The sequence below is a fragment of the Mastomys coucha genome, unplaced genomic scaffold, assembly GCF_008632895.1.
Source record: "Mastomys coucha isolate ucsf_1 unplaced genomic scaffold, UCSF_Mcou_1 pScaffold20, whole genome shotgun sequence".
Lineage (NCBI taxonomy): Eukaryota > Metazoa > Chordata > Mammalia > Rodentia > Muridae > Mastomys > Mastomys coucha.
Window position 1 is genome coordinate 11,111,325 of NW_022196903.1, and position 15,000 is coordinate 11,126,324.

At 35.5% G+C, this 15,000-nt stretch overlaps 1 protein-coding gene across 11 annotated transcripts in view; it reads left to right on the forward strand.

The window, feature by feature from the left end:
- The window catches only part of Foxp2 (forkhead box P2), a 534,032-nt gene that overhangs the window by 483,138 nt on the left and 35,894 nt on the right, over window positions 1–15,000 (forward strand). For all 11 annotated transcript variants that reach the window (XM_031381204.1, XM_031381198.1, XM_031381206.1 and 8 more), the window contains 4 exons: window positions 2,475–2,688; window positions 4,469–4,573; window positions 11,388–11,475; window positions 13,368–13,451. In XM_031381204.1, coding sequence (XP_031237064.1) covers window positions 2,475–2,688; window positions 4,469–4,573; window positions 11,388–11,475; window positions 13,368–13,451 — 491 coding nt within the window. The remainder of the gene's footprint in view (window positions 1–2,474; window positions 2,689–4,468; window positions 4,574–11,387; window positions 11,476–13,367; window positions 13,452–15,000) is intronic.

A 15,000-nucleotide genomic window follows, 5' to 3' on the forward strand; every position in this document is an offset into this window, starting at 1 on the left:
AGACCATGAAGCTCTTGTTGCTGTCTATGCTACAGTTAGGAGACGGGAAAGTGAGGGGAGTGTTTGGGTTACTGAAGCTATGATGCTGAGAAGGAAAGAGCTTTGCTTTGGGGGATCTGCTGTTAGGACACCTTACAAACTCAGACAGGCCTTAAAAAGTTATGGTCAGAAAAGATTCATGACTCCAAGTCAATGCTACCATTAAAGCAGCAGTTAATAATTTTTATATGAAGCGGTTTTCTCTCAACAAAGAAGATATATACCATTAGAAAACCACATTTCTTTTTTGTTGGATATATTATTTATTTACATTTCAAATTTTATCCTCTTTCCCGATTCCACCCCCAAGAAACCTCCTATCCCTTCTCCCCTCCTCCTGCTTCTATGAAGGTATACCCCTACCTACCCACTCCTGCCTCCTTGCCATCGCATTCCCCTACACTGGGACATCAAGCCTTCACTGGACCAAGGTCCTCATCTACCATTGATGCCCAGCAAGGCCATCCTCTACTGCATATATGGCTAGAGCTATGATTCCTCCATGTGTACTCCTTGGTTGGTGGTTTAGACCCTGGAAGCTCTGGTTGAAAACCACATTTCTTAATGGAAAAAAAAATGAAGTTATTACAAAATAGTTTTAAAAAGCAAACATTATCCTGCCTTTTTTTTATTATCTCACATTGTTCTTTAAAATATTAAGGATCCAAAATTACCAAAATGATACCTTTGGGTAAACTAATATCTGAAATTGTCATATGCATGGCAATTTAGTGTTACCACCGCTAAGTATAATTAGGCAGAGTTACAAGTGGGCCAGTGAGAATTCTGGCTGCTGGCTCTTTATCACTCTCTGTAGGGAAGAGTGCTCACTCGCCTCCCCTGCATCCTCTGTTCTCTAGCTCTAGTGTGACTTCCTGATAGATGGCCATCACCACAGCCAAGGCCATTGGAAGGTGAACATTATGCTTACCTGTACATCATGAGTCCTGACCTACAGTGTGGGTCACTGGATTCAGGAATATGAATCCATTTGCAAAAGCTTCAGAACATGATACGCATTCAATAAATGACAACAATTTAAATTACAGCTTCATTTCTTCTACTAGAATTTTATTTAGTCACTTTGATATTTTGGTAATAAAGTATTTTAAGAGCAAGTTCATTGAGGTTGGCCTAGATTTATTTATTTATTTATTCATTTATTTACTTACTTACTTACTTTATTTATTATTTATTTATTCATAACTTTACCTAAAGTATTTTTATACAATATAATTTGATTAAGGTTCCCTCCAAGCTATCTCTAACTCCTCTGTCCTCCTCCCATACATATCTCCAATTTTTCTCTTTCTGATTAATAATAAAAGAAAACAAAGTAAAATAAGATAAAACAAAAAAATCAGATTGTGACCAAGCAAACAAATAGAAGAAAAAGAGCTAAAGAGAAAGTACAAAAAAATATATATAGTTGGATACACATTCACACACAGGAATCCCATGAAAACACAAAACCAGAATTCATAATATACATACACAGAAAATGCCCTGACACAACCTTATGAGACAAAGAACCCCCACAGATGCAATTGAGTTCATTTAGCAATCTACTGCTCGGCATATGGTCTGCCCTTAAGACTGGCTTGTTTCCCCTGTGAAAGTCCCTTTCAGAAAATTAATTTTTCATTTGCAAGTGATTATCATTTAGAGATAGCATTTGGGTTAGAAATGGGTAGCCTAAATTTAAATTGCAATTTTAATGTGTTTAAGTTTTGTGAGCACAGACAATGCATGCAAGCATTTAAAAAGAAAACAAAAACAAAAACAAATAAAAAACAAAAAACAAACAAAATAAAACAACAGTCATTTAAGATACTTCAAAATATTTCTTCAAAATAATAGTCAAAATTAAAAGACCATACCAAGCTTGCTGGTCTCACTCTTGTTTACCCCAAGAGAATCTGAACCAGGGAATTGTTTAAGATGAGAAGTTGAGTTTTTTATAAACCAGTAGTAACTGGTTATCTTCCTCTCCCTCTCTCTTTCCCTTTCTATCTCCCTCTCTCCCCCTCCTCCTTCTTCTATCCCCTCCCCTCTCTCAATGAGTGTTATTTTGTTTGATCTGTTTGTAATTATTTTTGCTTTTTTTCTTTTAGTATATTATTCATAAAAATTTCTTTCACCTCCTCATTAATAATACTAATCAAGTTCTAATATTTAATTTATAGGTAGAAGTAGGTTTTTTTTTTTTTTAATCAAAGTAGGCTTATTTCCCAAACCTGTTCTCCTCAGTACTGTTTTCAAATTGTTGTTATAAAATAAATAACGTTTTGTTTGGGATTAGAAAAACACTCTGGTATTGGTGTTACAAGAGTATTTTTTTTATCATGTATTAATGTTGGTGATGTTGATAATCCTTTCTGAAGCCCATGAAATGTTACCTTGTTATATCAGTGGGACTTTCTCTCATTTTATAGCTGGCTTAAGTCCTGCTGAGATTCAGCAACTATGGAAAGAAGTGACTGGAGTCCATAGTATGGAAGACAATGGCATTAAGCATGGAGGGCTAGACCTCACAACTAACAATTCCTCCTCGACTACCTCCTCCACCACTTCCAAAGCATCACCACCAATTACACATCATTCCATAGTGAATGGACAGTCTTCAGTTCTGAATGCAAGGCGGGACAGGTAAGTCCCCTGCACTGAGCTCTCTACAGACGTCTGCATTTAATCTTCACCGTGAACAAACTGAATATGAACAGGGACAAAAACTGTATGTAGAGCAAGTGCAGGAGCAACCATTACTGTTGACCTTTTATTCTTTTAAGCTATAAAATGACTTCAGATGCCACCAGTATACTAAATATAAATGGAGAGAATGCCTAAAGAAGTTATGTTTTCCATGAATGTACAAGGAATGATTATATTGACATAATTTGATAAATGACATATTATGAATTAACCCCAGTTATGAGGAATTCACTAATCCCATAATGCCAAAACAATACAAAAGCAACTTTGGTCATCTATATTCTTAATTACATAATATTCAACCACTTTCTGATTTCTAAGGAAACACTTAAAATGTGAACTCAGGAAAAACCTGTATAATGCACATGTTTTTAATTATTTGAAATTTAAAAGTGTTTTTGCTTGAAGTGGATTAGTGAGTATATTGAAATGAATATATTTTGATGATTTTCAAAATAAATTTAACTGGGAATGTATACAGGAAAGTCATTGGACTTTTGTTGCCAATATTACATTGTGTGAGATAACCTCACACCTTAGTGTTTTATTAGCTCAGAGTTCTGTCTTTTTTTTTTAAACTGAGCTTCCATAAGAAACATCCAGCTATATTTTATAACTTAATTCCACTTGTTTAGGCACATCACTTCCAAGTCAGATCTTGTCAAATAATTTACATAAAATGCATAATCTAAGTATTTCTAAAACAGTAAAGTTGTTTTCACAATCTGAGGATTAGGTACCGAATTTTATAATGAAATGGCTCACACACACAAACTACTCTGTTTCCAAAAGAACATGTAGTACATTGGTGGAACTGCCATGTAATAACATATTTGCCTAGCTGGGGCAAATGTATTGCCATATTTTTTCAAAGAAACATAAAAGTAATTGCAGCACTGTTTGAAATAGAAGACAAAAGTGTGGCAGTGTTCCTGGCACATGTGGATTTTCCTTTATCTGAGCACATGTGGATTTTCATGTAAGTTTTTATTACAGAATGCTAAGCTTCTGGATGCTTTCATGCTGTTGTTTTAATTGAGATTAATTTGATGATTATATACTTCAGAAATATGTTAGTTTTCATAGGATTTCTCTATCTTATATAATACCCACTTATTAAAGTCTTGCCACAATTATATTAGAATATTGCTAATAAACTACTGTTCGAGAGCAGGATTTTACAAATCAACTGTAGCTACTAGGAATATTTGTATATGTATGTGTGTGTGTGTGTGTGTTTGTATGTGTATATATATATATATAGTTTGCACATGAATATTAGCTTAAATGATCCCACTGTTCATACTGTGTTCTAAAGAAGTATTTCAAAAAATATCATGATGACTTCCATATAGCTTTCATTAAAATACATTTTTCCCACTCCACAACATAAGGCTACATATACATATTTTTTTATTTAGAGGTAAAATGTTACAGTCAGGTCATATGGCAGGATTAGCATATGATATTATAGAGTCCTCTTAGCCTTTCATCCTTTATTAACAGTCATCTTTGGCTCTATTTCTCCTCTAATTGGAACATCATCTAGCCTTGGCAGTTGAACTATTCAATAGAACGATTAAATTTTTCTGACTGCACTGAGCTGAATTGACCTGTTTTGACCTGTTTGTCACTGATCGTAACCTGACAGGCGCTAGCAGCCTGCAACGATTATGGCTTTCTGAGATGAATCTGACGTTGTGTTCTCTTGCTACAGCTCGTCACACGAGGAGACGGGGGCCTCCCACACTCTCTATGGCCATGGGGTCTGCAAGTGGCCAGGCTGTGAAAGCATATGTGAAGATTTTGGACAGTTTTTGAAGTAGGTTTTAACTATTCTTGGGGGAGGGGAAACAGATAAAATGGGGATTTTGGCATACCGCTGTAAAATAAGCAGTAACTGAAGAAGGAATGAAAAAATGATCCATCCTAGAGCACAATGAGTTTGTTTCAACAAGTAGATTGGAAAAACCAGGCTAAAAAGTTCATAGGTCATATTCATTTCTTTAATGAAAGTATTTTGCAAATTATTTAGAAGGTTTTGAACCAATGGAAATATGAGCCTACCATGATAGTGATTTTAATCACTATGAAACAAGTTTGTAAAAGAGCATTCTCCGGAAGTTGAAAATTTTTTTGAAATTGAAATTTTTAATAAAACTCTCATGTAATATTTGAATAATCATACAATTTCTCTAAATGAAATAAAATAGACATAGTTTTTAGGTCTGTTTAAAGGGGCAGATTCTGTATATCCACTTCCAGTAATGGCATTTAATAACAGGGATAAAAAAATGAAAGTCAGTGATGTTGAACATTTGATTCAACAGCCACATTTCACTCACATAACCTTTGCCATTTACGGTGGTGTATTTGGAAAGTAGATTATATAATTTCCCCAGCATAAAATCAAACCCTGTGCATCCTTTATATCTCCCTACAATATTTTAGTTTCAAGGCTCCTTGAAAGGTTCTCCTGTCGCTGAGAATGCCCCCTTTCCATGGATGATTTTCTGCTCCCAGTATTGGTACAAGGAAGATCTGAACAGGGAGCCGCAGATAGGTTTATGAAGATGAGTGTCTTCGAAGCCTCAGCCTCTTGTGTTGTCATGGTGCAGCTAACAGGGTGAATGAACTGTTTCATGCTTCATCAACAATTAAGTTAATTAGCTCATTTGAAATTGCACTGCTTTGTTGCCAGGATGTTGGCAGAAACATCAAAAAAGATGTGTTTACAAATGGCAGACCGACTGCAGAGTACAGAGCCGAAGTACCCTAACAACGAGGCAAGCACTTGGTATCATAATACCTTTATAAATGATTACAGGAAGACTTTTCATGAAGATTTTTTTATATATAGTTTCAGACCAATTAAGAGAAAATTTGCTTCACAGATCACAATGGTTCTTTAGAAATGGACTTAAATGAAAATTTACATGTCTGTTACAGCAAACCAACTGTGAGCTACCACTTTTCTGGGTGTGAAATTTATTATACTATTCCTGCAGGGGAAAAAAAAGGTATTTAAAAGATGTTAGATAGCTTTGCCAAAGTTTCTACTAAAAAAAAAAAGTTAAAAAAAATCTAGAAATGTAAACTATCTTAGCAAGACTTCTATGATTTGTCTGTCCATTGTTGTGGTGGCTTGGTTGTCAGTGAGCTTCTTTCTAGGGTGAATGGTTCTATGTCCTAGGAATGATAACCAAATTTATAAAACTACCTATTTAGTAGGTATTTTCTTTCTCTAAAATATTTTTTAAGTAAAATCTGGCTTATTTTCTGAGGGAAACTGCATTCCTCTCCTTTAGTATGCCTTCCTTTAAGACATATGAAGACCATTTCTCATACATCTCAGGTATTTGTATTACTAACAAGTGAATGAATACGAACTCATTTTATTCTCCATGGTCTTTACTCAAATTCACACTAGTGTTTGTTTGTTTGCTTGCTTTTAATTGGAGAAATTATAATTTAAAGAGTTTTTGAATTACATATCAACCCTTGTTTCAAAGACTGACAACTTTTCTATCCATTCACTTTATATTGATGACAGAGTACTGACAGTAGACTGTGTGTTCTTCCTTCTACCCCATTTTTAACAGCATATGCTTTAAATTTTCTAACTCAAAGACCTGTGATAAATTCTGTTCCTACTTAATGCCAATATACTACACTGAAATGAAAAATTAATTTGACATATTTCCTGAATTGGTATTATCTTTTTCTTAAAGGTATGTGAGAAATTTGAAAAGAAATAAAATATTTTATTAATGAAGTACTTTATTTATTCAAGAAAAAGTTGACTCAGCATAATATATATCTTTAGGCTCCCAGACACAATGTTACCATTCTCAGGAATTTAATTTTATCTACACATTAACAAGAGGGGTGTATTTTTTATATTGAATAAAAATGAAAATTAAAACAGAAATTGTGACAGTAATAGAAGAAAACAAAGACATAAAACAAAGTCCAAGCTAATATTCTTCAGGAGAAATTTTTCAACTTTACAAGAAATTTAGAATTGACAGAATTTAACCATTTTTTTCTGACCAGCAATTGAGGCTCTCACCAAATCACTAAAAGCATTTAGTACTACTTCTTCATTACTGTCTTTTAAATGTCAAAGTGTAATCACATCTGACAAAACTTTAGTGTAGTTTGACTGCAGAATTAATTACTATTCCATTGCACTAAAGTCAGCTTGAATATAGATGTATTGACTTTCAGAGCTTAAGCCAGAAGGTTTAGAGTGGAGCATTCCAGTTAGCAGACAGGTGTTCTTGAACTTGCCCACACAGGTGCCACAATGGAGAGACCCGGCACCAGAAGTACTGTCCTTGGCAAAAGCCACAATGGGTAGTGTTCTTGAAAATTTCTATACGCATATGAGCATTGCAAAGATTAATTAAACAATAAAAATGAATGGATAGAGCCTGCTAGTGATTGGTTCTTTAAGGCTTGATACCGCAGAATGAGCAACAGAAAAAGCAGTGGAAACCTATTCATTTATTTAGTGCAAATTTGTTTTCTTTCTCTTGCAGCTGACTACTCTACAATTTATGTTCTCACTTAGTGTGTATTGTCTCTTTCTTTGTCTTTCACTAGGCAGCATGGCTACAAAATTATGACCTCAAGGAGACATTCTTTGAACTTGTCAGACTGTTGTTTCTTTTGGTGACAGTGCCCATATCTTTCAAAACTAAGGCATCTCACGTAATCAGCTAAATGAATAGTGACAGCTAACATTTTGTATTTAAACTCCTGTCAGTGCTTAAACATAAAAAGCTTGATGCAAAATAAATCAACTCCCAGTGATGTGCGAGTGAAACATTTTGTTCAAACAGTCTCTGAGACAATTGGATTCAAGCACATTCCCTTTTTTAGCTTATAATATACTATAGTTTTCAATGAATTTGAAAAAATCTAGAGGTTAAAATTGAATTGCTAATCTGCAGTGTCTATAATTGAAGTAGCCACATGCATCCATAACCATAAAAGCTTCCTGGGAGGGTACTGTGCGTTAAACAAATAAACTTGAAAGGTTCCACCCCCCATACTTTCTGTGCTCCTGAAAGGTTTGCTTAATTGTTTTTAGAAAGATTTTGGCTATTTATGGCTTCTTTGGTTTTTGTTGGTTTTTTTCTTCTTCTTCTTTTCTGTAGTTCACACTACCTACCTAGCTCACAGATTCAATGCAGTTCTAAAAGAACGTCAGTCGACCACATCATTTATTCCATTTTGAAAACAAAAATCAATATAGCTATAAAGTGACCCATAAATTAGAAGTGGCTCCCACGATGTTTGCTCTGCGCTGCCTTTCTGAAGGCCCCCTTTGCATTTTTTCTTCACCTCTCTGTTTGAACTGCAGTCTCCGTAAGAGGCTCATTAGGGGACATTAGGGACTGGAGCTAACCAGAATTCCAGAGCTTGCTTTGCTCTTATTAATGCATAGTAGAGTAGAATGCATTTAAATATTTCATAGGCATTCAGTAATTTGTGTGTAATCGCCTTGTTAGCAGACCAGTAGACGTAGAACAGGCCTGTGAAATGGTGTTAGTGATTGTATGGGTAATTTCCAGACCTTTGCCACTAGAAAGCATTATTGGTGGCTAGTATGAAGCTGTGAAATAGAACTAGCAATAAGTAAAACAAGAAAGTTAATAAAGGATTTCTAACAAGCAGCTTCTGGGATAACAATTCCACTTGGTCCTTTGTAAGGACCCATAATTTATGACATAGGCAATAGATCAAATGCGTAAGATGGTATCATGGAGAATTCATATAAAAAGGGTATTGGCAACATTAGTTCCAACTTCCTGCAAGGGACATGATTAAATGATTAATGAAATGTCCCTTTGCATATGCATTTTGAAACAGCAATTAGGCACTGACTGCAAAAATCTACCGATCCTCTCATTTTTCAGCATTATCTCATCCTTGATTTATAAATCATAGAGAATTTTTGAACAGAAATATGTAGTACCTGAGATGGTTATAGAAACATAAAAGAGAATAATTTGAGCACAAAATAGTCATAAATACATAAATTCATAATTTAATGTTAATACATAGCCTATTTATTTGGTCTTATTGATTTGTATTTATATCCGACACTATTTCTGTACTTTGATTGGCATAATTAAGTAGGGAGGGAATGAATAGGCACCATTATTTTACATATCACTGGTAAACAATAGCAGGGAAAGGATAAGGGAGATGTGGCAGAGGTATGTATGTGTTTTTCAAGTTCTCAGTAATCCACTGGAGGCTGTTCTATAAATGATCATTGAAGGGCTGCAAGCTAGCCTATAATTACAGGAAAGAAAGTGGCAGCCGTGGCATTTCATAACTATGTGTCCTCGAAAAGTGCTTTGTGAGTTTGTCACCAATGATAATTTAGATAGAGGCTCATTACTGAACATCACAACACTTTAAAAACCTTTCGCCTTCATACAGGAGAATAAAGGACTATTTTAATGGCAAGGTTCTTTTGTGTTCCACTGAAAAATTCAATCAAGACAAAACCTCATTGACTATTATTGTAGTCTCCAGTCTCTATTCTAATAAAAGCTGCAGAGATAAATTGAATAGGTCTCTAAGACCCAAGAATATAATGCAAACATATTGTACTTTTTTAAAAGTTGTTTTAATGTAAGATAATTATCATTAAGAAGTAAACAAGTATAAAAATTCTTTTTAAAAAATGGTTTTGTGCAAAAATATGTGTTATACTGAGTATACCTTTTCAGGTAAAACCGCATCATGTGCTTAATCTCCTGGACTCTATTTATATCCTAATCTTTATGTATAGCCTTTTAAAAATATTCATCTTTTAGGCTGATTGCAGGATAAATTATGTGTGTTTTCCCTAAGAGTTCCTGGTGGAAAAAATATCGCACAAAAAAATACAACAATACCAAACCATAGGGATGCAACAAATTATTTTGTTAATGTTTCCAGGACATTACTTCACTGTCTATTAAAATTTGGGGGACAAAACCTGGAAGAATGCTGTCTTGTTTATGAGAAATTAGTGACATTTTTCCACCACTCACTAACCCTGGCTTACTCAGGCACTCTGTACTTCTTCTCAGAGACCTTGGATGATCCTAGCCCTCATTACAGCCAGGTTTATAACAGATCCTGCTGAAGCTGAGTCAGAGCAGACAAGAAGATTGGGAAGGACCACTCATGCTCTGGTCACACAACCCTAGCTTGACCTGATCCACCTCACTATTTTGGTTCCCAGTTTATCATCAGCCAAGCCTGGCAATTATAGCAAGATACATGGAGGTTTTGTTGCTATAATCAGTGAGAAGGTGTAAAAACAAACTGGCCTAATTTATCGAAGTTGGAGTAGAAAGAAACAAAGGTTTCTGATGGCTGAACCTAGCTCTACTAACAGACACTCCATTTGTTTACAAGTTAGTTTTGAGTCAATGATTACCTTAAGTCTTCATATTGTATTTCAAGTGCATCTGTCTATGAATTATTTTCTGCTTCATGTACTTCAAGAAGCATAGGCAAAAAGGTAATACAATTACTTCTTGAATTTAGCCTGCTCAGAATTACAAAAAAAGCTTTAGAGGTTATTTTAAATGATATTGAAATAATATAGGTAAATATATTAATTCCTAAGTATGTGTTGTATTCAATAAACCTTTTCCCTTTCTGTGTCTCTTAAATTGCTGTCTTCCTTCACCTCTTGGTTAAGTAGACATACCAAAAAGAACTGAATTACCTGAAAATTACTTTCTTAATTTGCAAAGACATAAAATAAATAATATCAATTACAAAGCAAAAATTATTGGATATTTTCATGCTAATTTAAAGTGCTGCTATACTAGTTTTCTTTTGGTTCAGTAAGATACCATGTATTGGAAACATCTTCAGCCCTTGTGTATAATAATAAAGACACATGTTAACATTAGAGCAGCATCTTTAGGTTGTTTTCTTTCACTGTGTTTACATATGTCATATATACATTCCAATTAGGACTATTTATAAGAAACATCAAACTTATTACCCTGAATCTTCAATATATATTATGTAGTAGTAACAGAATGCTACCATTAATTGTGGGCATGGGTATTTCTATGGAAAACTCCACAAACCTTGCATAATTCACAACACATCCAAGCATAAGGTATTTCTCACTAAAAATAAACATAAGAACAATCTTTATAATACAAATGAAGTAGAGAATTGCCTCTGTCTCTCTGTCTCTGTCTCTCTCTGTCTCTCTCTCTTTCACACACACACACACACACACACACATACACACACACACACACACACACACACGTCTTTACAAAGCTGATGCTGAAAGCATGGGAAATAATACATGACTTCTACTTGCGCTCTGTAAGAGGATGGAGAGTTGTTTTTGTAGCAACATAAGCTTAGAGAGAATGATATTTTCTACTACTTGAAGAGGCTCTTTGTGTCATGCAAATAATTGTCACGAAACATGGAAGCACATAATACCTTCTTTCTCCACAGCTTCCAGCCATTCAGCTTTCCCACTGCAGAGGAATCTACAAGTGCCCTATAGAGGTAGTGCCTATTCAGTTAGGCACATACTGCTGGGCCAACATCACTTCTCATTCCATTTCATGTCTTGTGTTTTATAGGCACCTTAACAATGAGCATGCATTGGATGACCGAAGCACTGCCCAGTGTCGAGTGCAAATGCAAGTGGTACAACAATTAGAAATACAGGTTAGTCACATGCTCCCTCGATGTGCACTCTTCTCAGAGTTCTGGTGTGGTAACCTGAGCACTGAACAAGTGGTTGGATCTTCCTGGCTACATCATATTGTCTTGATAGCACAATACCTGTTCAAATATGTGGAATCTAAGTTATTTTTAACTTAAATGTTAACAATTGATCAGATTTCTATAATTTCTATATCAGTTGGACCTATGTGAACTTCAGGTCCTCTTGTATATATTTAGATATCGTCAAACTTCCAATCTATAGTCTTGTTATTATAGATCCAGTAGACATAAACTCCCATAAGTTGCACAGACAATTTTTATACAAGCTAATCTGGATTTCCGTGTGCCACAGGATTGTACATTATGACAAAGGGGGCACTTTTTATGAACTGTGAATGAACTGGAGAATAACTTGATATCTGTGTACACTGTGTTTAGAATTTAAGACCTACAAGACTTAATTTGTCTTTGGGTAACATAGTGACAAACAATGTACATACCATGCTATACATACTGTAAAAATACTATCAAAGTTGTATTTTTTCAAACTTAATAGTAAAACAGAGTTTTACAGATCCTGTGAAGATTCTGTGCCCCAGTGTAGGGGAATGCCAGGGCCAATAAGTGGGAGAGGGTGGGGTGGCAGGCATGGGGACGGGGGAGGCAACAGGGGTTTGTTTTTGTTGTGTTTGTTTGTTTGTTTGTTTGTTTTTTTGGAAGGGAAACTGGGAAAGGAGAAATTTACATGTAAATAAAGAAAATATCTTTAAAAAAAAAGCAGAAATTGTAAGACCTCAAAAAGTAATGATAACACTCCAGATTTTAGTTCTGTTCTAGTTTGTCACTCCTCTAAGACTTCTTCTCATATGTCATCTTTAAAGGTTTTTCCTCAAACTAACTTTTTGTTTTGTTTAATTGAACATTTAACTGGGGTTTTATCCTCTCTACTACACCTTACACTGTTTCCAATCCATCAGGTTTCTCCTTTTTCCAGGGATGAGAAAACATTTAATTTGCAAAATAATGGAGGATGTGTGATAATGTATCACTGTCATAGTAACACAGAAAGCTTTGTTTACATAGATCTGTTTACCATTGCTAAAATGTAGACTAAAGCATAGGAGGTCATCTGATGATACAGTTTGCACTGTGACCAATCCTCTGTCTCTCTCTGTGTCTCTGTCTCTGTCTCTCTGTCTCTCTGTCTCTCTCTCTCTCTCTCTCTCTCTCTCTCTCTCTCTCTCTCTCTCTCTCTCTCTCTCTCTCTCTCTCTCTCTCTCTCTCTCTCTCTCTCCTGTGTCTGACTGATGGAAAAGTAAGGTCCGTCAGTTGTAATGAGACCCAGTGCAAGTGTAGATGCAGACTCGGTGGCAGAGTTCAGCATTTCACACTGCCTGGTCTCTGTCACTCTATTGAATTAGATTGATGATGGCAGATTGCAGGGGGCACTAACTGGACCTCAGTGGGAATGCATGAAGTCTGTAGACAATCCTGGCAGGCACTTCGCTTTGAGAACCCTTCACCTCTTCACAGCTGTCGGCACTAGTCCATTGCTAACAGTGTCCACAGGACTTTAAAGAGACACCATGGGCCTTCTAATTTATGGTTTCGGTAACTTGTTACTGTCGGAGCAACTGTGACCTCAATTCTCTTATTGACAAAAAGATGAAGTGTTATTTGTTTTCCCTGACCTTTAACATAAGAAAAGCTACAAAAAGTTTTCTCCTTCTCTAGCTAAAGTTGCCTTTCCTCCCAGCTAAGTTTCTCATCCCAGGCTTTTATATGCAGGAATCATTACTGGGAGACAAGCTCAATGATGAGATGTATTGCTTCAATAAAATAGCTGGATCAGTCATTTCTAAAACGCCTCTGATCTCACTCTTTCTTAACAGCTTTCTAAGGAACGCGAACGTCTTCAAGCGATGATGACCCACTTGCACATGCGACCCTCAGAGCCCAAACCATCTCCCAAACCTGTAAGTGCATATTGCTTTATAAACAGTAAATAGCTATACTGATGTAACAGACTAAGAAAATGAGCCATTTAGGGACAGTTACAAAACAATGACTGTGATGAAAACCGCAGCAATAAAATGAAAGTAAAATGCAATCGCTTGTCAAATTGTATGTTTCTTCTAAAGTAATGCTATCTTTTACAAAATCCATCCAATCTACACTGTGGGTGACACTAAACAAAGTACACCCATCAGTGCACAAATCACTGTCTCATGGCCGAAGCCAGGAGGAACATCTCTCTGTGATAGGTTTACAGATATTAAAGGGAGACAGACTTTGAACCCCCCTCAAGAAGCAGGATCAGTACCAATCGAAAATAGAAAGTTATGTGCTGGGCCCAGAGGACTCAGATCAATCACAAGAGATGGATGAATAGACTAATTTTTTTTCTTATCAAATGTTTTCTCAAAAGTCTCATTTTGTTGATGGTTATTTCAATTAAGATGCAATTCACACATTGGGATGTTTTTGATGGATAGTATACAGCATCTGAACTTAAAGAGCTTACCCCCAAGGGATAATGAGTCCTTCTAGAAAACAAAAACTACAGTTTCTCTTAAAAATGTGATACCTAAAGCTCCACCTGATAATATAGTCAGATGCATGGACTATAAAAATGAATATACTATTATCTCTCCTAGCTGATGTTTGCGCAGAAACGTCCATAAGCAACCGAGGGACTTTTCATGAAAGTTTGTGGGATGTTTTTCACTAAGGGCCCTGTAGAGCTTGATGGTTAGGGAATGCCAGCTTGTTTCTCCCTGCACTACTCTGGCTATAAAAAGAATACTCAGTTTTGTAGTAGGGGAGGAAACAGAAGACATTGTCTGATTTTCCGTTAGTGTCTCTGCATCTCCTATTCATTAAGATGATTCAAAAATGTTCCCTTTTTTGCATAGATATTGTATTTATTTAAACTCTTCTGAGGCATTTCTGCAAAGACACTGTAGCTTTTCCTTTGTGCCACATAGTGTAGGGCACCCTAAACATTATTTTTAATAGAAAGAAAGAAAAGGGTCTCTTTGTGAATCTGACATATGACATTTGAAAATATAGAATGTCTGCATTTTTAATTTCAAAAATAAACTTTTGGGAATCTTTTGATACAGTATTTATGACTTTCTTTTCAGTAAGAATTTTTTCCCCTCATAGCTTCTATAGTATAATGTAGATAATCACAAGACAGAATAATTGTCTCATAAATCCATCAGGAATCTGCAGCTTGTTCTTTTCCAATTAATTATTCAATCAGTAAATTTTTTAAAACTCCAGCAGCATGGTTACATCTACACTAATAAAGAATTTTCAGCCTATAATCCAAAACAGAACCTGAATGAATAATGTAATTGAAGTATTACATTACATAAACCACACATGAAAGAATTGCTAATTGCGTTTGATGGTGGGCAATTAATACAGAATCTTAGATGAGCGATTTAAAATGAGACCACAGTTTAAAGTTCCCCTTGGAACTAGCGATATCTGAAGTGGGAAACTGCTCCTGGCCTC